We start from the raw sequence: 22,025 nt of genomic DNA, 5'->3' as shown, positions 1-22,025 counted from the left end.
TTGATATGTACTATGAAAAGACTATTAGGCAAGACCTAAGGGACCTGACTATAAGAAGACTATCATCCATTACCAATGCCCTTTTTCAGATTGAAATGCTAATAAACTAGTAACAGACATTCTATTACAATTTTCCAATTACTCAACTTTGGAAGTATGTCCTGAAGAGACTTATTAATCTCACACTATCTTGGCTGAAATATTTTACTAAAAAACCCAAGATATCAGTCAATTCACATATAATACTTTTTCATTTTTATTTTTTATTTTTTTAGGTTTTTGCCAGGCAATGGGGTTAAGTGACTCGCCCAAGGCCACAACAGCTAGGTAATTTTTAAGTGTCTGAGGCCAGATTTGAACTCAAGTACTCCTCACTCCAGGGCTGGTGCTCTATCCACTGTGCCACCTAGCTGCCCATAATACTTTTTTTTTTTAAGGAAAAAAATACCTATAAATTTTTTAATGTGGTTTCAAATCTAGAAGAATTTCAAAACAGAAACAAAGGTACTAGTAATTATAAACAATCCAATATTTATTTACTATTACTAAATGTTTTCTTGGACTTACTTAAAGATAAATGTAAGAAAATTGTTGGCTACCTGCAACAATTAATGAAGCTGAGAAAGATGAAATGATGGTTTTTAGGATTTTATGCCACAGAGCAGTAGCAGAAACTTTCAAGTTTTTATAGAGAGGAAAACTCTAGTAATTAAACTACTGTTCAAGAAAATAAAATTCAATGTGTAACCAACCATTATAAGCAATCATGGTGAAGTCATGAATAAAAAAACTTTATATTTTAAGATGTCACAAGTACTAATCACAGTAAAATGAAAAATGTCACCTTACCATTTGCTGAATTCTGTGGAAACTCTTCCCATGAAAACTAAATGCTTGTTCAAAGAGGACTTTATCTTCCACGGTCCACTCATCAGGGAAGGGAGTGAAATTAGGGAGATCAGCAAGGGACTTCTCAATGTTATGTTTATGCCAGAATAACATGCCAAGTGCCTTTGAAGAGAAATCATCCCTTTTTGGTTTTAGCTGACATGTCATATCACACTTTAGAAAGTTAAACACAAATTAAGTTAAAATACTAAGGGTCCGACTTCAACTGAAAAACAAAAAAGAAATTAATAGTTTTAGGGTTTTTTTTAAAATCTGGGGTGCCTATATATTACAGCTCATATGGTTTTTATAGGCCTGCAAAAAAAAACTCCAGGCCTCAGCACAGTGGGTGTCTTATATACCATATGTGCTGCAATTACTAGGCAAACAGTGAGTTGAGGATATATTATTTACACAATTAAAAATTAGAGTTTTAGGCTAAAAAAACTAGACATTAATTCTACTTTAGTTTCCCTTTAATGTTTGTGAATATTGTTAATTTGGAAAAATAAAAAATGAAGAAAATAGATATTAAAAGAAAACATTTAAATAAATGAAAGAAACTCAACACCACACCACCAGCCACAGTATAAAAATAGAACAGCAAGGTAGGGATTCAGTAAGGAAAGATTTCAGTTACAACTTTTTAAAAGCACTCCAAGATCAAAAAGTCCCAATAAGTAAGAATGAATTGAGTAAACTTTTAAACAATTTTCAGGATTTGTTGTTTTAAATTTTTTAAAGTTCTTATTTTAATATAAAACATTAGTTATGACTTCCAGTTGATCATATAAAATTTTTCATAGTGCTTTGTCCATGAAAGGACAAAAAGAGGGAGGTTCCATTTTAATGTTTAAGTTAAAATTGCTTTACTCACTGTTTTACTATAACCCTTTGGAAGCTTGAAATGGAAAACTTCCCTTGCCAACACTTTCCCCCTCTACTGTAGGCCTCATGTGTTTTTGAGGAGCTGCTTCTGAGCACTGCATAGCTGGCCCTGATCTTATTGAAAGAGCAATGAAATATAGTTTGGAAAGAAACACAAAAACCAGACATATCAACTTTATGGGCAGTTAAGTTTGAGAAGTTGCATTTCTGAAGCTTAGTAATATTCCTTCAAAATAAAATAAGTTACTTAAAATCACGTGGCTATTTTTTTCTAAAGTTGTACTTCTCAAACAGTACTTCAATAAGTGGTTCAAAAGCCAATAGCTAGAGAATTACATATTTTTAAAAGTTTTCAATAAAAAATAATTGAACATATATGCTATATATATATTATGCTGACTATAGTTACATATTACCTGAGAAATCTCTATTTAAATGGTTATGAAGTTACAATGATTTTACAGTGTCACTGTCTATATAACCAATTCCTAATATTTCAGAGGTTAATTAAAGCAATTTATGGGTAATCCTTTCTTGCTTCTCTTTTCCATTTAAATAATGTTTTATTATGCAAAGGAAGAATAGGGGAGAAGGTTTCTTAAAAGAAGCAAATTTTACTACCTGTTAGTAACTGTTAAAAGATATGTTGGAAAAGGAAGTTGAGCCCTGGTAGAAGTAAGGTTAAAAATCTTTAGTGATAATTTATCTTTTTTTCCTTTCTCCTCTCATAACAGAAAATCAAAAGTAGACTTGGATTAATTTTTAATGTTTACTGAGTGCACATAAACATTTTAGCTGTTATTTTTAAGATATCTAATACTAAAAGTTGTTTGCTATATATCGCAGCAAGTTTTAAAAAAGTAAAGAATCAAGCTTTTTTTTTTTTAAAAAAAATTAAGTCAAAATTAGTTCCAAAGTACTCATGATGAAAAATCCTAACCATCTTCAGGGAAAGAACGGATGGAATCTGAGTGAAGATTGAAACATACTATTTTTACTTATTTTTTCTTTTGGTCTGTTTCTTCTTTTACAACATGACTCATGGAAATATATCTTACAAGACCACATGTATATAATCTATATCAAATTGCTTACTTAGGACAGTAAGGGTGAGGGAAGGAAAAAATTTGGAACTTAAAATTTAAAAAAATTAAAGCTAAAATCTGTATGTGCAATTAGAAAAAGTAAAATACTGTTTTAAAAAATTAAGTCAAAGTATAAAAGAAGGAAATACTAAATCCTAGCTACATATTAATATAGATATTTTTAAAAAGAATGATGGATACATCCAAAGAGACCTACTTTACCTAAGTACAGATCAAGACATCTCATTTCATTCAGAATTCTCTTTATGCTAAAAATGACATATGACAACTCTCAGCAACTTATTGTGCTATACTTGAACACAGAATAGTATTAAAAAATAAAAGATGATTTTAAAAAGAGCTCAAATCTTTGTTATGGGTGATTAACTTTCAAAGTAGAAAACTGAATATTAATTTTTTTTAAAAAAAAACATGTACTTGAAATATCTATAGGTCATATACATACTTAGAAAAATTCTGAAATTTACATACCTGTTCAACATTGTAGCCATGTTTTTCTTTTGCAATTGCAATATATTCATCCACTACAACAACAAAAAGAAAAATATCAAACCCCCCCCAAAACGAAAATCCAAACCCAGCAGAATTACTACATATGACAATGGAGCCTGATTTTTTACCCCCACCCCAAGCAATTTATATTCTAGGCATAAAGGTAACATGAACCATCTTTTATAAATAAGGAGATGTTTTTATTTAAAAAGGGTTAGGAGAGTTCATTAAAAATTATATTCCAGTATCTATGAATGTATAAAAGACATTTCATCTAGTTATTTTTTTATTTTTATTTGTATTTATGTCTAGATATACTTATAAGTATGTCTAAAAACACTAACTTGCAATAAAGCATTCTTTTTAATACAGCAAATACATGATGGCCATTTTCTTTTGATTTTCAGCTGCAGTCTCTTTAGTGCCTATTGCTGTTTTTAATTATTTCTTAGATGTGTTGGCCTAAAGCCTTTGCTGAAAAGTCATCCCACTCTGATCAATTCACACCTCACTAGTCTGCTATTTTCTGGTCCATAAGCATGCCATAATGTTTGAAGCTGCACTTAAATAGTTCCTCAATACCTTTCCTCTGCTTTCTTGTTCTCTCTATTCCCACTTCAACCACTATTTGAGAAACTGATCCAGTATTTTATTTTCATTCATTTTCTACTCAAATTTAAGAGTTGTGTTCATATGAGCACAGTTTCAATGGCAATGTTCCAGGTGTTGCTGCTGTTTAACATTCAGGATTAAGTGAAACTTTCCATGATGCCAGATTGCATTGATCTCTTCCTTCTGTAAGGACTATACCTCAAAAACAAATACCCAATGTGTTACCTTATTCTCTAATTGGTTGCAAGGCAAATTTTAGTGTTTCATTAGGAATATGTAATACTGTTTCTTCACTCAAATTCTACTGTGATACTATACTATGGTATAGAGGTGACCCTGGTTCAGGCCAGCAAAGACAAGATCTGGATAGGCACTCCTATAATATTAAGGGTTCAGCACATTCATTCACTTCATCAAAAAACTTCTTTATTTTCTAAGAGCTAACCTAAGCTCAAAAGTTTGGAGAGGCTTCACCAAACCAGTCATCAAATTATGAATTTTTTCATCCATAGCATTTCTCAAAGATTATCCACTAATATGTAGATGTTATGATACATTTCTTGCTTTATATATATATTCAGCTTTATGTTAAAAATTATATATTCTTAAAAAACACCTATGTTAACTTTATAGTACTGTGCTTTCTCTCTGCTCATTACCCTTGGTTCCAAAGTGTGAGGCTTCCTACCTACCTTCCACCTCAAAATGCATGTGCGCACGCGCGCACACGCACACACACGCGCACACACACACACACACACACACATTCCACATGTACACCAAAAACTATTCAAATGAAAGCAGAACAGCTAAGGACAGGGGTTTGGCTAGAGACATCCAGACAGGAGAAAGGACATAAAAAGGACATAAACAGAAGTAGATGGTTCTGCTCTGCCTACTTACCCTTGTGTCTGGTTATACTGCCCTTTCCCACTTTTGTATGTGCTGGGATTCCATTTGTTACCCTGTCTTTCAACCATCTACTTCTGTTTATGTCCTTTTCTGGCCTCAAGTGTCTACCCACATGTTCTTTTTCTTTTAGTTCTGGCCAGGCCCCCAAGTGGCTGGCCATGTTTCTCCTTCTTCTACTCCATTCTTCTCTGGCCCTGGGATCATGTGCCAACTTCCATCCTGGGCTTGCAACCCATTCCTACTATTTCTCTCCTTTCCTCTCCCCTATCTGCAGGCCCATTCATATCATACAAAAATTCATTAACTAAAAATTTATTTAATACTAAATTAGTATTAATTTATTAAGTGGAACAGTCCACTTATGTAAAGTGAGAACTGTTTGTATATATCAGTGGAAAGAGTTCAAATACATGAAATGAAAGTTCCATGAAGTATATGTTGCAAGGAGACCTTATCTACCACTGTTTCATGTGATGCATGCCTTGCCCTTCACCTAGACCATAGGCCCCTTGGAAACAGAAACTATATATTGTGTCTTTAGAATTTACAGTTCAGAATACTGGACATATAAGAACTTCATGATCAATAAAAATTTATTGAATGGTGTGATGTCCATGGTAGTTTCCATAGCTTGCAGTCCTATAAAAAAGGTCTTAAGCTTGGTATGGAGCTTGAATTCACATCATTAGCATACATAGACTTTCTAGAACTGGTATTCTTATTTTGTTAATGCATCATTATATAAGCTTCTGCCATACTCCTCTGTTGCAGATATAAATCTCTGGCCTTCTGTAGACCTTCTCTGGTCCAAGCTAGTATATGATCTCAAAACTGTTATTATTATTGGTTTACTGCCCCAGTCCAACTCTATAAAATCACAAATGAAACCTTATCTCTTTTCCCATATGTATTTTAAAAATATAGTTTTCAAGTCATGCATAGCAATTCTTCAACTACTAAAATCTTTTATGGTATTTTTTTATACCCTGAGTTAGACAAATGGTATCATCAGAAGTTTGACGGTTAGGTAACAATTTTGGGGTTTTAGCTTCTTTGACGGGAAAAAACACAAAAACTGGCTCAGTCCTGAGCATCCCCTTTATACCTCTATAGTATAAGAGGTAGAAAGGGGTGGGGTGGGGTGGTAAAATGTGCTATAACACATTCATGCAATCCTCGGAGAAACAGTAAACATTATACTTTTGCTATGCTTAAGAGGTGACTTTATTTTAATAGCCAATAAGTTTATGGAACTGAGGCATATTCATTTTAACATTTTCACTGTAAGTAAAATCCAAATTTGCAAAAAAGTTGCAAGTAAATAAAATAATGGTTTAAAAGTTCTCAGCAGCATAAAAGAAGAAATTGATTTCATTGTTTACTTAGAATCTGTATGAAATATCAATTCAAGGGACAATGAGACATCTCACCTTTCAGGATTCACAATGAACATGAACAAAAGATACCAACAAAAAGACAAATGTAATTTATCTGCATGTATCTATAGAAGATAATGTGTCAAGAAATCTTATGAAGAAATATACAAAATCTTTAAAGCTAAATGAAGAAATTAATGTTCCTTCAAAACTAAGTGACAACTTAATAATCAGTGACTTCAATGAAACAACTTGTAGGAGTTTAGAAAATGTAGTTTCAAATTAAGAAATGAAAGAAGCTAAATTAGGCTTGCAGACTACTTTGAAGTCTTGCACCAATATATCACAAATACTTGTTTTCCTTGGGAGCTAGCTAGGGTTGACTACTCTATTAAAGAATTAATTTGCCTGTATCATAAGAGATATGTGAATTCAACAGTCCATCTCTGTACACTTAGCTCAAAATTGGTAAAAGGCAATGGTAAATACCAAATCAGAATAAAGGATAAAGACAGGTTAAAATACATGTATAATTATAGCAGCTTCATTCCTCCTAACAACTAAAAAATGAGAATTAATATGCTCTTTACTTATGTCTAACACCATTCTTAAAGAATTGTAACCAACTGCCACAATGGAAAAACAAAAATAATCTAGAAAATCTGAGCCAATTTCTTGATTTCCTCACCAAATGTAGAGATATGGCACTTGAAAATCACACTAATTTAAAGTACAAGCTCATCTGCAAATCATTACAGAAGAGGAAATGAAGAAGATAAAATAAAAACAAATATCTGAGAAACAAACCAAACATGAAGACAAATTGGTATAAAATCTAGCTAAAGATGACTGAGAGCATTCACAGATGAAATAAGTGAAAAAAATTAATTCTAGACAGAACAGACTTTTCAGCATGCTTATAGTGATGTTTTTTAGTAACTTAGGACAAAATAACTCTCTTTGGATCTTACCATCTCAGTACCTAATATATGATGATGAAGTGGCAATGGATAGGTTTTGTCTGGTTCCAGCTAGCATATGATCTCATCTGAAGGTTCTTTTTGAACTCACATTAAAATGATACAAGACTGACAGATTCAACAATGGAAATAATCTCCCCCAACAATTTGTTTTGTACTTTTATCAAGCAAGTTGTACAGCAGAGAGGTGTGCTCACCATTTTCAGATATGACATGTGCACACTGTCAAGTGCAAAAGGATTTCCTAGGATTTTGCAAATGTTTCCATTTGTAGGTGATATTGTATTATTTGCATTGAGTCTCCAAACCTTCTAATACCCTCTCAATGAACTCCAAAGCATTAAAAAAGAGATAAAGCATCTCTGTCAGAAAAAACAAGAGAGATCATATATTGCCTAGATTTTGAGATAATAGCTAAAAGTGGATGGGTAGCCTATTTAATTGATTTTTGCAGTATATATGCATCTTGGACAAACCATAGAGTATAGGCTACGAGTTGGGTTTAGAAGTGGAGGGAAGTGTTCATTATTTTTCTGGAGACGGGACACAAACTATCTTAAAAACTATACTTACAAGTAGTCAAAAACACAATGGATAGCTATAAAAGGAGTCATAATAGGTGGCATGTAGTTAATTACTACCTACATAGGAAAAGTGATATACAAGTCAGAAAAGATCTTTTTTTATGATTACAAAAGACTGAAAATGAGAGACAAAAGATGAACAACAGAGTTGTATGTAATATGCCCAAGATATTTTTAAAAAAGACCAGATGAAGGTTTTTGTAGTTTAAGTGGATCCTCTTAGAGTATTTATGAAGATTTATAGACAAGACTCAGAATGAGAAAACAAAGAAGCACTAATCTGCTTCAATGAAAAGTATGCTCAAAGCAATGAAATCATGGTATCAAAGAATAGTCATATGCCTATTTCCAGGTAGTCCAGAAGAATGTACCTATGAAAAACCATATTTAAATAGAGGACACACTACTAACTTTGATAGGGTCAATTACATCATTCCAGAATAAGAACATCCTTGGGATACTGGAGGACTCTAAAGCAAGACAAAATAACTATCAGAACCTCGATCGATGATTTTGATCAACACTTTTACAAAAATTCAATGGAAAAAAGTGATGAAAAGCAAAGAATAATGTCTGTTATACCACACTGTGGTCTCAAGTCTCTCTATAAATCAGGGAATATTAAAATAGAGCTAAAATTTTATCAATTTTAGAGCTAATTAATTGCTTAAGTGGTATTCAGAAATGACCTTTTGGTAGTAAATTCCACTTCCTTACTTTTTATCTTGGAGAACAGTAAAGGCCATGAGTTCTTTCAGTGTTATGTAATTTATTTATTAGGGAAAAGTCATTGTAGATAATTACACAGCATCTCCTTCCTCAATTAAAAAAATTCTAGCAACAACATAGTCAGGTCATAGAGTTTCAACACCCTAATATATGTGAAGAAAAAAATAACAATCTGTTCTAATTCCTTATATGACCAATTCTTTGGCTCCAAATATGAGCTATATTTTGACAAGTAGATAATATTGTCAATAAGTCTGTATCATAATATTGAGAAGAGAATAGGATTCATATAGTGGCTATTATTTGCTGGACACTCTATTGAGTGCTTTATAAATATTACCTCATTTGATTCTCACAATGCTGCAAGGCAGAAATTAATTAAGCCATTTTATATTAACAGGGGTCATGTAACTTGTCCAGAGTTACACAACTTGAATGTGTCTTGAGGATGGATTTGAACTCAGGTTTTACTGAGTCCCAGACCAGTGCTTTATTCACTGTGCCACTACTAATTAACTCAACACAATTGCTTACATTATATGATATATAAATGTTTTCAAAATATTTTACATGTTACCTCATTGGCTAGATTATTTTATGTACAAAGACCCACAAAATTTAGATTCTGACTTACATTTGGCATCTGGAATGCTATGATATGGAGACCAGACAAGCATTCCTCCATTGTCTTTATCTGTGTACTTTGTAGCACCTGGAATGCAAATAAATCATTTTGAGTTCCACAGATCCCATTAACATTTTTAAAAAGAGTGAAAAAACTAAGTTTTACTTCCACTTTAGTCAAGTATGGACAAAAGAACAGAACAGTAAGTTTAAGAAGAGAAAGTTACATACTAAATATATAACAATAATAACCTTATGAGGGAATCTTTAGAGTGATGAATTTTCCATAAAACTAAAACTCCATAAAACTAAAACTTACCCCTTTAAGTATATAAAAACCTTTTAAAACCATTTTTTGCTAAAAAGAATTTCCAAAATAAATGATACATATTTTCACCTTCTTAAATAGTTTGTACTTTTTTTAAGTCAGGTTCATTATGTATATAATATTTGGTATTTACATATCTATTTCTTCATTAGAATGAATGCCATATTCAAGGGTAGGAACTATTTGTTAGTACCCAGCAAAATACTTGGCACATATTTAATACTTAAAAATGTTTATTTATTGATTATTCTATTACACTGTGCTATAAGGATGATGCTTTCTGTAATTTTGAACTGTAGATTATCGTTAATGTCCTCTACACCAAATGGGCTCTCAAATTACTGAATCCTAGTTTTTGTAATTTTTTTCTCGTTTGTTTACTTCTTGATAGAGGAATACCACTAACTCATTCTTTTGATTTCCATTATTATATGCTTAGGATGGAACAGTGCACCTAATTTGCTACTTTTATTATGGCATATGGGAGCTAAAAAGTCAAAAAACCAAACTTGTTAGAATTGTAAATAAGTAAAAGAATACTTCAAAGATCTGCAAAAGTCATCAGTAAGCATATGAACTCACTCCCCCCCATTCTCACTTGTCACATAGGTCAATATGCTGAAGGTCAAGAAGACCTGAATGTAAATCTTGCTACAGACACCAGTTGTGTGACCATGATTAAGTAACTTAACCTCTCTGTATCTCAGCTTCCTCATCTAAAAAATGAGGCTACTGAATTCAATGGCTTTGAAGGTCCTTTCCAGATCTAAATGTATGATTCTATGATTCCTAGAATGTTTCAAATAGGTAAAAGATTTTATATGAGTTTCTAACACTACCATTTTATTAAGAACTATTATTCCCAGAATATAATGTTACAGAATCTTTGATGATGAAAAATTTAAAAACTACCCCAAGTAATGAATTAAAAATTCTTCTAAAGTTAATAGCTGATATTTATATAATGCTTTAAAGGTTACAAAATATTTACATATACTATCTCATTTTATTCTCATGATAATCCTGTGAGGTAGGAAATATATTTATCATTGCTGAATTATTTTATAGGTAAAGGAATACATTCATAAAGATTAAGTGATTTGTCCATGGTATCCCAGCTAGAAGCATCACAAGCAGGATTCAAATCCAGATTTCTTCTTGTTCTAGTACTCTAGTATATCATGCTGACTACTGACAGGGGATTTGGAAGTATAATTGACATAAATGTCCAAGTTGTAACATGCATGGAATAATAAAATCTTCCACAGTGGGATGTAAAAAAAATTCTTAGAAAAAAAGTTCTATCCCAATAGAATGTACCTATTACTTAAAGCATTTCCACTTCTCTACCCCTTTTCCCAAAAGTGGCATTTCAATATCTGTCACTGATTATTTTGAAGTGTTGCCACAAATGCTATGGGTAAATTTTACATAGCTGCACAGTTATAGTGTGACTAAATATGAAACGAATTGTTACAAAGTATAGCAATAATAACATATAAGGAAAAATTCAGAGAGGAGAAAATTGTCAAATTACTATAGATCTACACCTAAATATTTCAATGGCTTTGACGGTCCTTTCTGGCTCTAAATCTATGATTCTATGATTGCTAGAATGTTTCAAATAGGTAAACAATTTTATGTACGTTGGTAACTCTACATTTTATTAATTATTATTATTCTTCCCAGAATATAGTGTTGTAGAATCTTTAATGATGAAAAATTTAAAAACTACCCCAAATAGTTTTTGGAAAATAAATGGCTTTTAATGCAAAAAAAGTCTCCATTATAATTTATGCCAAAATTTTAAAAGGTTGCTCTCTGACCTTAAGAAAAACAAAGCAACTCTGTGGTTTAGGAAGAAGCAGGGCTTTTTTTTGTTAATTACTCAACGCAAAAGTTTTAAAGTATTTCAGGAATTTAAAAGTCAATCAATAAATGCTTGATTAATAATCTCATAAATAAAATCTAGTTTTCAACTACATTTCTGTCAAAATGAGTTAGAAAACTTTAATCAAATATACTGTTGCTCTGTCTCTGTGATTTCAGTAAACTTTTAAGACCTGAAGGTATGACTAAGATCTTTTGCACAATGAACTGGAATTCTAAAGAAATGAGTTAAATATTATTTAATAGCAGAATAACATAAAATCTTAAAAGAAACATTACACATTCAAATGTAGTTTTCTATCGCATTTACTACTCTACTCTAAATAGTCCAAAAAAATCTGAAATAGAAGTATCCTCATTAAATTTCTCTTCATAAACAGATATATGCTGGTTTATTATTACAGGTTGTAAGAATGATGACAGTTTTCCCTGCAAATTCTTACCATTGTAATTAAGGGTCTGATCCAACAGAAACTGGCATCCACAGCAGCTGTTCCACTGAAGCACGACAAGCTTCTTCAGCTCTACAGCTGTGAGGACTAATAGCTATTCTAATATGGAAAAATCCCATTTAGTAGCAGCGGAATGCCTAATTAGACATTTCATATTGTCCTTTGCCCAGCCCCAAGTCAGACTCCACAGTTTTCAATTGCTTCATGTGGCAACCAAGTCAAGAAGATGATATTGATGTTCTCAGGCATTCTACTAAGTTTATTCAAGAATGTTCTTTAGTAATTTTACTTCTCAATAAAGGTTCTTTTCTCCTTATTGGTCAATTGAGGAAAAAAGTGATGAGACTATGACCCCAAAAGTATGAAGCTCACCCTGACCGACCTCAAGAAAGTGAGAATGGATAGGAGAAATGACCTTTTGCCTTTTCTGTCTACTCTCAGACCACATTTCTCTCCTAGAAAACAGTACAAAAACAAAACAAAAACATAAAACTAGTATGCAGAACTAAAAATTCAATATACTTGTCCCATGAGAAGCCCACAAGGTTTTCTCACTCCCTCTTCCAAGGAGCTAAAATCCATTTGAAAAATAAGAGGCCCTAAACCAGGAGTGGGGAACCTTTTTTCTGTCAAGGGCCATTTGGATATTTATAATATCATTCGCCTGCTATATTTGGTCAAAGATTTAGTTAATTCACCTCTAAAAACTCCGAGATTTATTGAATTTTGAGTCCCACCTGTGGTTGCTGTGGTAGCCTGACCAAACAGGGCATTCTGCCTCCCCCCGCTCTAAACCCAGGGTTTGTTTGGTTTTGACTTCTAACTTTACATTAACTGATTTACAGAAAAAGCTTATAAAGCCAGTGCCCAGTTAAACTAATGCTAAATGGCAGGCAGCTAGGTGGTGCAGTGGATAGGGCATTGGCCCTGGAATCAAGAGGAACTGAGTTCAAATTTGGCCTCAAGACACTCTATAATTTCCTAACCCTGGGCAAGTCACTTAACCCCATTGTCTTGCAAAAACTAAACTAATGATAAATGAGTATGAATCATCCATAATATGTAAGAAGAGATACTACTCTATATCTTCTGACTAAATACAAAATTAAGTAATTTTTCAAACATCATCATGAAATATATAGATTTCTGAAAAACCCAATGTAAATTAATATAAAAAAAAGAAAATTTCTCATATTTCAGTTCCTACTAAAAAATTTTAAGGTCCACTTAACCACATTTGGTGAGGCAGTTATGATAGTAGCAAACTGACATTTACATAGTGACCAAATTTAAAAATTTGGAAACATCTCATTTAAGCCTAACAATAATCCTGTGAAGTAGGTATTCCAGATATCATCATACTCATTTTACATTTGAGGAAAAGACAGTAGATTGTTCATGATTACTTATCACAAATAAATTTGTGTCAGTAGCAGCATCTGAGCCCAAACCTTCCTAAACTCAGGTGCACTGTTCCGTCCTAAGCATATAATAATGGAAATCAAAAGAATGAGTTAGTGGTATTCCTCTATCAAGTAAAATGAAAACCTCTCCTAATCCCTAAGATTTTGTTTTCTGAACATATACTCGAAATGTAGACATGAACAGGATATTAAACCAAAAAGACTTATATAGTGATAATTTCCTAAGAGTTCTCTACATACCTAGTGCACACACACACACACACAATGAAAAATCTGTCCAAATTGAAAAAGAATCAAAATAGAAGCTATTTGAAAGGAAAAAAAAATCAGAAACTCAGCTAATTATGAAGGCTATAGTTGTAGTTACTTTTTTACTAAAGTTATCTCTATAATTTCTCCTTCATCATTTTATTAAAACCTTAATCCTTCTCATTACTTCTAACTATACAAACTTTCATCCTGCTCTTTTCTCTTAAATATTTTTATTCATCATTTTTTTCCATTTCAGATCTCATCTTTCAATCCTCCCAACTCTTGCTAAAAACCATATAGCTTCTGATTCAAGCAATTATGTTAAGATTTCAAAAAGTCAGCCCCAAATGATTTGCTAAGATATGAACATGAGCAAATATCACCATCCTGATTTCAACAAGAATATTTTAAGTAGCTTCTAAGTGAAGGAGCCAGGACTATCATTAAGAGGAGTAACTTCTAAATGCTAACTAGTAAGATATATTCATTCTATTTTTATTAAAAATATGCTGTAATTTTGACTTCATTATGTTGAGTTGATGAAGTATAGTTGAATAAAAACATAGTACTTACTAGAGTAAAATTAGGTGATAAGACTATGTTCAAACAGCATTTGACAGTACCTGTCAAAATCGAAGAGACATGGCAGGTGCCTGATAATTCATCTTTAGGTGACAGTTGACCTCATATAAATTTTAATGTTGGCCTGATTACCACCTTAACATTCTTCATATAGGAGCATTAAGAGAGATAGGGAAATAAACTGTATAGAATTTAAATAACAGAGCTCTAAGTACATTTATTCTCTACACCAAAGGAGTCAACACCAATTAAAATCTATAGAATGAAGAAAACAGAAACAGATCTGGTGATTTAAACAGCAAAAATAACAATTTAGTGACTCATCATAAATTCTTGTTCAAGACTATCAAAAAGTGGGATTTCCAAATAAGACTATTAAAAATCACCTACAATTCTGTAATTGTCTTCCAAAAAAATACAACCGCAACAAATATGTACCCTCAAATAAAATGTAGTTAAAATTTCTTTTTTTTCTATTTAAAAAAATTATAGTTAATCAGTCCTTTGGCATAAAGTGTGGTTTTCAAAGAGATGACACCTCACCAACCTGATCATTAAGGAGAATAGAATTATTTAGGTGGGTTTACAAGTAAAAACCTACTGGTTAACAGATATCCACATAAAAGAATGATTCTGGTTTCAGGGGATAAAATACCTTAAAGAAAACCTCTTCATCAACTCAAAAGGAAGCAGAAATTATTAAAATCTACTAAATTTGTAAAGGGAGGCAGACAAATTCTCTTAATTCTCCAATGTCTCTGACAAACAAAACATGTGAAGTATTCCTAGAGGTTACAAACTGGACTTTATCTGGTAGTAATGTTAAATGGACAGCTACCAGTTGCACAGATTACAGTAAAGAAGCCTACACTTTCACCAAGCACTTAATATGGCTCCAGGAGACTTACCACAGATGATATATATTTGTCTATTTGTAGATCAAATAGTATTTAATAGTTCTGTGTCACTTAAATGACAATAGAAATGAAGACAGTACTCTAGTTCAACTATTTCTGCAGTGGTACATGGAAATTATACAACTTTTCATTATGGTTTTTCTGTTACACTAAAGTAATCTCTTTTTCTATTTACTTTGGAAAAAACTGAGTGACCTTCAATGACCTTATCAATTTAAATGGGAGATAAATCAATTTGTACCGACCTAGTTCAGGAAGAGGTTAGGGAATGTATGTGGTAGGAGGAGGTACAGAACAACTATAAAGACTGACCTGAACATCCTTCTTATTTAGATGCATCAAGTAAAATATATTATTTCATCAAGAAGTGAAAAGTTGTATAGAAAGAAAAGATCTTAAAAGGATGCCATCCTGTCTCAAAACAAGTTAAAAGCAGTGGGTTAAGAAGAAAAGTGTGTGTGTGGGGGACTGTAATTAAATGACCTTTTAATAATCTGTCCTCAGCCTTAAAACTACAGGGGGCTGAGAGAAAAAATTTGATCCCCATCAAGAGGCTCCCACAAGGGAGTCTCCACATGAAGAACTCTCATCCAATCCCCTTCCCAGCTGACACCCCGTGACCACCATGGAGCTTATTTGGAGAAAAGTAGACTGGGAGCCCGAAAGCTGGGGCTGGCAAAGGGCGCTAGAACCTGGCTGCTCACTAAGAAAATGTCTCCTTGGCAGCTGCAGCCACCGTCCTGTGGTCTGACTTCCTAGGGCTGACTAGCAGACTAGGTGTGCCTCTGGCGTCTCCCCACCCCCTTTTCCCCTCCTCTTAAAGAGTCTGCAGAGGCGCCTCTACCGAGGCTACTCCACCTTGCAAAAAAAAAAAAAAAAGCCCAGCCAGTCCAGGCAGCCTAGGCAGCCCAGCCAGGCCAGCTAGCCCAGCTAGCCCAGATAGCCCAGATAGCCCAGCCAGGCCAGGCAGCCCAGCTAGCCCAGCCAGGCCAGGCAGCCCAGCTAGCCCAGATAGCCCAGCCAGGCCAGGCAGCCCAGCTAGCCCAGCCAGGCCAGGCAGCCCAGGCTCCGGGCTGGCCTCCCGCCTCAGCGGGGTGACAGTAGCCAGGCAGTAATTCACCGCCCTTGCAGAGCACATCCCTTTCATAGCCGGGAGCGGGTCATTAAACAAGAAAGAGCTGTATTTTTTCTTCTCCCCCCCCCTACACTAAGCCCTCACACTCTTTCTGATTTTCGGCTCCTCCTCCCCAAGGCGTTATTGGGGGGGGGTGGCTGCAACACCCCCCTTTTCCCCACAAATTCGGATGCTTCTCTGCGGGGGAAAGATGTTGCTGCTTCCTCTGTGCCAGAGCCGCTCGGGCTCCTTGGGTGGAGCAGGGATCCTTCAAGTGGCCTCGGGGGGAACCATGATAACCTTGCCAGGCGCAGCTCGCACACCCCTCTACCTAGGAGCCCGGGGTGCCACGGCCCCTCCCGCCCGTCCCCACCCTCCCACCACACGGACGCCCCCTCCCACTCCCACTCCCGCTTCTCGCCTATTCCATCCCAAAGTCAATCTAACAGGAATAAAAAAAAAGCCAAGATTTTTTTTTTTAAAAAAAGAGAAAATAGCGAGATATTTACCAGGATCGAATTCCGGGATCCGAGCTTGGTATTCGACGCCGACTCTCATCCCAACATCTGCAGGGCGAGACAAAAATCAGTAAAATGTTCTTTAAAAAGAAAAAAGGGGGAAAAGCGCTGAATCAAAAAATTAAAATTGTGGAAGACTGGAAAGAAGGAATGCGGCGGGTGGGAAAAATTAACTCCGAGCCCCCCCCCCCCGGGAAATCAATGCAAATGAGGGGACCTGGGGTGGGGGGGAGGAGCGGAGGAGGGGTCGCGCGGGCGCTGCGGCGGCGGCTGCACTGCACCGGGAGTTCGAGGCTACCGCAGCGCCCGGGCTCCGAGGGGAGGGGAGGAGGGGGAGGGGAGGGGAGGGCGGAAGGGGGAGGGGAGGGGGCGCGGGAGGGCCGCGGGGAGGAGTTCGAGGCTACCACCGTGCTCGTCGTCGCTGCTGCAGCCGCTCTCGGGCTCCGAGGAGTGCAGCCCGCCGTTGGTGGAGGTGGAGGCGGCGCCGCCGCTGCCGCCGCCGCCGCCGCCGCCGCCGGCCGGGCTCTTGGCGCCGCCGCCGCCGGCCGCGCGGCTCTTCCCCAGGAACTCGGGCCCTTTCTCCATCATGCCGGGCATGGTAGAGGGGGGGAGAGGGGGGCGCCCGGGAGAAGGGGGGGAGAGGGCTCCAGAGGGAGGGAGGCGGGGGGCGGGGAGGAGGAGGAGGAGGAGGAAGGAGCCGGAGGAGGAGGGGAGGAGGAGGAGGAGGAGGGCGCTAATGGGGAGCCGCCATCACCGGCCCGGCCCGGCGGCAGCGCAGTCGCCCCTCGGCGCCCCGCCCCCGCCCCGCCTCCCCGCGCCGCCCCGCCCCGGGCCCCGCCCTCCGCCGCGCCGCGGCCCGTATCACTCCGCCCCGCGGGGAGGATCCGGCGGCGGGGGGAGGGGAGGGCGCGGGGCCGCGCCGGGCCGCCCCGGAGCCCCTGCATGGAGAGGGAGGCGCGCCGGGGGCTCGCGGCGGGGGCGGAAGGAGGGAGGCGGCGGCCCCGCAGGCTGGAGACGGGGCGGAGGAGGAGGCCCGGGGCCGGGCCGGGGCCCGCTCCGCCGCCCGCGCCCCCGAGCCTGTGGCCGCCGCCGCAGCGGGGGGCGGGGGAGGCGCGATGCCCCAGCCGGGCCCCCCGGGAGGCCCTCCCGCCCCCTCCCCTCCCCCTGCCTCCTTTATTTTGTCCTTTCACCGCGGAGTGACGGAGAGAAAGGGGCGGGCCTGCCAGGGGTCCCCGAGCCGGGTGGGGGCAGCCCCGGGCCCAGAGAGGGGACCCCTCCGGGAGGCGCCTGGATGCGCCAAGTGGAGGAAGAAGTTAGAGCGGGCGAGCGGCGGCGTGGGAGAGCGCGTCACGGCGCGCCCCGCCCGTGGGCAGCGTAGGTGAGCCCGGGGCATTGACTCCCTAGCAAACTCAGTGGAATCGGGATAATTTATAAAGGAGGTTTTAGTTTTTTTACCCTAATAGAAGTGTTTTGAATTCTGATGGGAAGTACCCCTTTTTCCATTCAGAAAACCCAAATCGGCGCAAGAAGATGTTTATTAAGCACCTGCTAAACGTGGGAGGTTCTAAGGTTAGGGAAGATACAAAGATTCAATACATCAAGGATAAGTTGTAGGCACTTCCCAATCTGGAACTGAAGATACAAAGAAAAAGGAAAGCGATTCTTATACTCCTGAAGTAGCTTTTTACCGGAAATCAGACATCGCTTCTGATTTCATGCAGAAGACTTAAGGGACCTAAACTATTAATACACAGTGCTGTGTGATAGAGTGCTGAATATATTAGGCATAAAACTGTGTTACGAAAAGAAGAAAAGTTATTTAGGTTTTGTAGAGAATATAATTAAGCTAAGTCTTCAAAGATGGATAGGTCAGCAGTGAAGTGGTACAGGATCTCACAGCTAAAAAAAGTGCTGTGACACAGCTTGTCCGGTCTTGCTGGACTGGGCACACCCCACAGCCTTTGTCTGCAGACAAAACAGAACAGGTGCTCTCATGCTGATTCCATACACATAAGGTTTCCAAGTGTCTTACTGTGCCATCCCTAAGTATATATGCCACAAAAAGACTCAAAGTGGCTAACAATTCTGATTCCATACAAGTTTTGCATCACAAGAGTCTCTAATTGCTTTATGGCAAGGGACTCTAAATTTGTACTAACTCAACAATAAATATTTATTGACCATTATATCTATCATTTTGTCTGTTTTATCCAGTGAGACCTAAAATTACATTCAAGTAAATATTAAGTACTAACATGGAAGGCAGTGTGCCATAAGGAATTTATAGTTTAGGAAGAGAGAGAAGACAATCCCTGAACTACAATAGAAGAAGAATGCATTAAGTGTTACATGAGAGACAGTGTTATGACACTAGAGAAACTAAATATCACATTTGGTAAGAGGGATCAGGGAAAGCTTCAAAGAGGCGACTGGGCCTCAAAGGATGGATTTTTTTTTTTGGACACTGTGCCAAGTGGAGGGGATAGCATTAAGGAAAGTTATGGAGACAGAAAGGATGTTTTTCTGGAACAGCTATTAAACCAGTTGGGAGTTAGGGTGCAAGAAGGCACAAAATGCACAAAAGAATAGATATAAGATTACTAACAGTCAAGAAAATGTCTTGAGACAGCGATTCTTACATTAAGTTGCCAAAGTCCCTTGAGGCAAAGCTATATACAATCTTTTGGGTACCCCTCAAAACTTTTAGCCGAAGCAAAGGATCATAAGAGACAGTTATGGGAGATCTTAGAAATCTATTTATAGTCTCTTCATTTATCCAAGGGGAATTTGGGACTCAGAGAAGTTAAGAGATTTGCCTAAGGCTACAAAGTTTGTGGCAGAACTAAGACAAGTCAAGATAGAAAGAGTCAGGTACCTGTGTCTTACACTTAGAAATAATTCCCTCCTAAAACCCTGTAGGATTAATTTTCTGGTCTATTAATCTCTTACATGGTCAACTAAATTAAAAACTTGAAAGAATGGATAGTGTTTTTATGTATTCAACAAGCAATAAGCGCATAGATGCTGGGCAACCTGCTTACTGCTGGACCTCATACCAAAACAGCAGTTCTTGTCCTACTTTTCATTGAGTTCTACCCTTACCTGCAACTACTGGACATTTCCAACTGCATTTGCATCTCTATCTTAAGTCCAAAACAACTCATCTGTTCCTCAAACTTATTCCTCTTCTTAACTTTCCCAGGGTACTTTGGGGTGGGGGTAGGGGAAGTACAACCATCCTTTCTATCATCCATTTGATGGATTCTTTCTCATCTCTTCCTTCTTCATTCATCCCCCCCCCCCAATATCCATTTAGTTGTCAAGTCTTTTGATAAACTCCCACAGTTCACATTCATCTTTTCCTCTCAAGATTGTCATCCTACTTTACGTCCTCATCATCTCCTGAACTATATCAATAGCCTCTTGGTCATCTTTTCTCCTCTAATCCATCTCCACATAGCTACTAAAGTACTTCTCCCTGTAGTATAGGTTTTAATATGTCACTATCTTGTTTGAGAAGACATAAGTAGCTTCCTTTTGCCCTTAGGCTCAAATAGGCCTCAATGTACTTCTAGGTGTGGGTTGTTCAGGAATGTCTAGTACTTTTAGTATGAGGGCTTGCTGAGTTTTTCAGGATTATCCATCTACCTTTGGTGTCCCATCTTGCATCCAATTCTCTAACTTGGGCTCCAAGAAACTGTAACATGCACAGTGACCACTCCCCCAGTAAAAGCCCCTAAAGCAGATGGGCTAAGGCAGCTGAGGGTAACAATAGGCCTCAAACCTGGAGTTAGGGGCATGTCTACCCCAAGAAGGTTAAGACTTCCCCAGGTACATCCCCGTGGATGCATGAGAACAATTTGTTCCAGTGGCCAAGAAGGCAGCTGAAGCAGGTCAGACATCAAAGATGCCAAGGTCATTCATTGCATCCTGGGCCATTGGCAGTTGTTTTGATTGTTTTGTCACTGGACTTAAATGCCTGTAAGAGAGTGTGAGGCTGATGACTCTGTGCAAGTTTGCTACACTTAAATCCAATTTTAAACAAAGGTCAAATATAAATCCCTCTAGTTGACATTTAAAGCCCTTCAAAATCTAGCTCCACCTTCCCCATTCTTGATTTATTAATGTATTACTCCTGCTTATTTGTGCTATGAACCAGCCTCACTGGCCCACTTTTTGCTTTGCTTTGTTTTGTTGTTTGTACACAGAGTTCCATGTTCTGTTTCTATTCCTTTCCACAGGTTTCCTTGCATGTCTAGAACATACTCTCTTTTCAGCCACCTGTTTGAATTCCTAAAATTTTTAAGACATTACACTCTATGTTGTCTTTTCTGCTTTCATCCAGTATATTCCCATGTATTTACATTGTTGGCTTTTTTGGCGGGCGGAAGGAGGGGCTGCTTCTGTGATTTCAGTGCCAGTGCTAAATACTTAACAAATATTTTTCTCATTTTATCATTACAACTCTGAGGTATTATTACTACATCTCCATTTTGCTGTTGAGGAACCTGAGGCAGGCAGAGATGAACAGATTTGTCCAGAATCACACAATTGGGAAGTGTTTGAAGTCATATTTGAATTCAAGTTTTCCTGACTGCCAGGGGCAGCTTTTTGGCACAGTGGTAGAATGCTGGACCTGGAATCAAAAAGACCTGCTCTCAGACACCTACTGAACCTGAGCAAATCACTTAACCCTATTTGCCTGTTTCCTCATCTGTAAAATGAGCTGCAAGAGGAAAGGGCAAACCAGTCTAGTATCTTTGTGAAGAAAACTCCCTAAAGGATCATGAAGAATCAGACACAACTGAATAACAACAGCTGCTATCCACTGCACCACTTAGTTGCTTCTATGAGGGGCGGGGGGGCGGGGAACTTCTATAACCAAAGAGCAGGCCCTAGAATCTGTAGTCTGAGTAACCTGGGGACCCTACAACATCAAGTGACTTGCTCAAGCTAACAGCTCCTATTGATTTCAAACTTGATTCCATTTATTCCTGATTCAGAGCACAACTATATGTCCAATACTCTATGCTGCCTACAAAAGCATTTATTTTGTATATATATTTTGCACCAAGTTAATGATGTATCTGTTACACGCATGTGTGCATGCGTGCACACACACACACACACACACACAGTGTAAACTTGAGAGCATAGTTTCTTTTTGCCTTTGAATCATTTGATCCAATGTTTAACCTATAGTAGATACTTAAATGCTTGTTGACTCAAAGACCTCACATTCTATTTAGGGAAAACTATTAGCAGAAAATACACTGATAACCATGTATATGCACATTTATATATTTGCATAAAGAAGATGCAAAGTTGTTTCCAGAGGTAGGGTATTAGACCTGGAG

At 37.6% G+C, this 22,025-nt stretch overlaps 1 protein-coding gene across 4 annotated transcripts in view; it reads right to left on the bottom strand.

Annotated features, from left to right (window-relative positions):
• RCOR3 (REST corepressor 3) overlaps positions 1–17,443 on the bottom strand; it is a 52,865-nt gene extending 35,422 nt beyond the window's left edge. For 2 of the 4 annotated variants that reach the window (XM_074222596.1, XM_074222598.1), the window contains exons 1-5: positions 17,073–17,443; positions 16,660–16,716; positions 9,202–9,279; positions 3,354–3,406; positions 850–1,011 (exon numbers count right to left, since the gene is read on the bottom strand). In XM_074222596.1, the coding sequence (XP_074078697.1) occupies positions 850–1,011; positions 3,354–3,406; positions 9,202–9,279; positions 16,660–16,716; positions 17,073–17,265 (543 nt within the window). In that variant the 5' untranslated portion in view covers positions 17,266–17,443. The remainder of the gene's footprint in view (positions 1–849; positions 1,012–3,353; positions 3,407–9,201; positions 9,280–16,659; positions 16,717–17,072) is intronic. The other 2 variants (XM_074222599.1, XM_074222597.1) reach the window with 2 other exon arrangements.
• Between the last annotated feature and the right edge of the window lie 4,582 nt (positions 17,444–22,025).

The sequence above is a fragment of the Macrotis lagotis genome, chromosome 2, assembly GCF_037893015.1.
Source record: "Macrotis lagotis isolate mMagLag1 chromosome 2, bilby.v1.9.chrom.fasta, whole genome shotgun sequence".
NCBI classification, from domain to species: Eukaryota; Metazoa; Chordata; class Mammalia; order Peramelemorphia; family Peramelidae; genus Macrotis; species Macrotis lagotis.
Note: the sequence above shows the minus strand (reverse complement) of the source record. Positions and strands in the feature narration are given on the sequence as shown.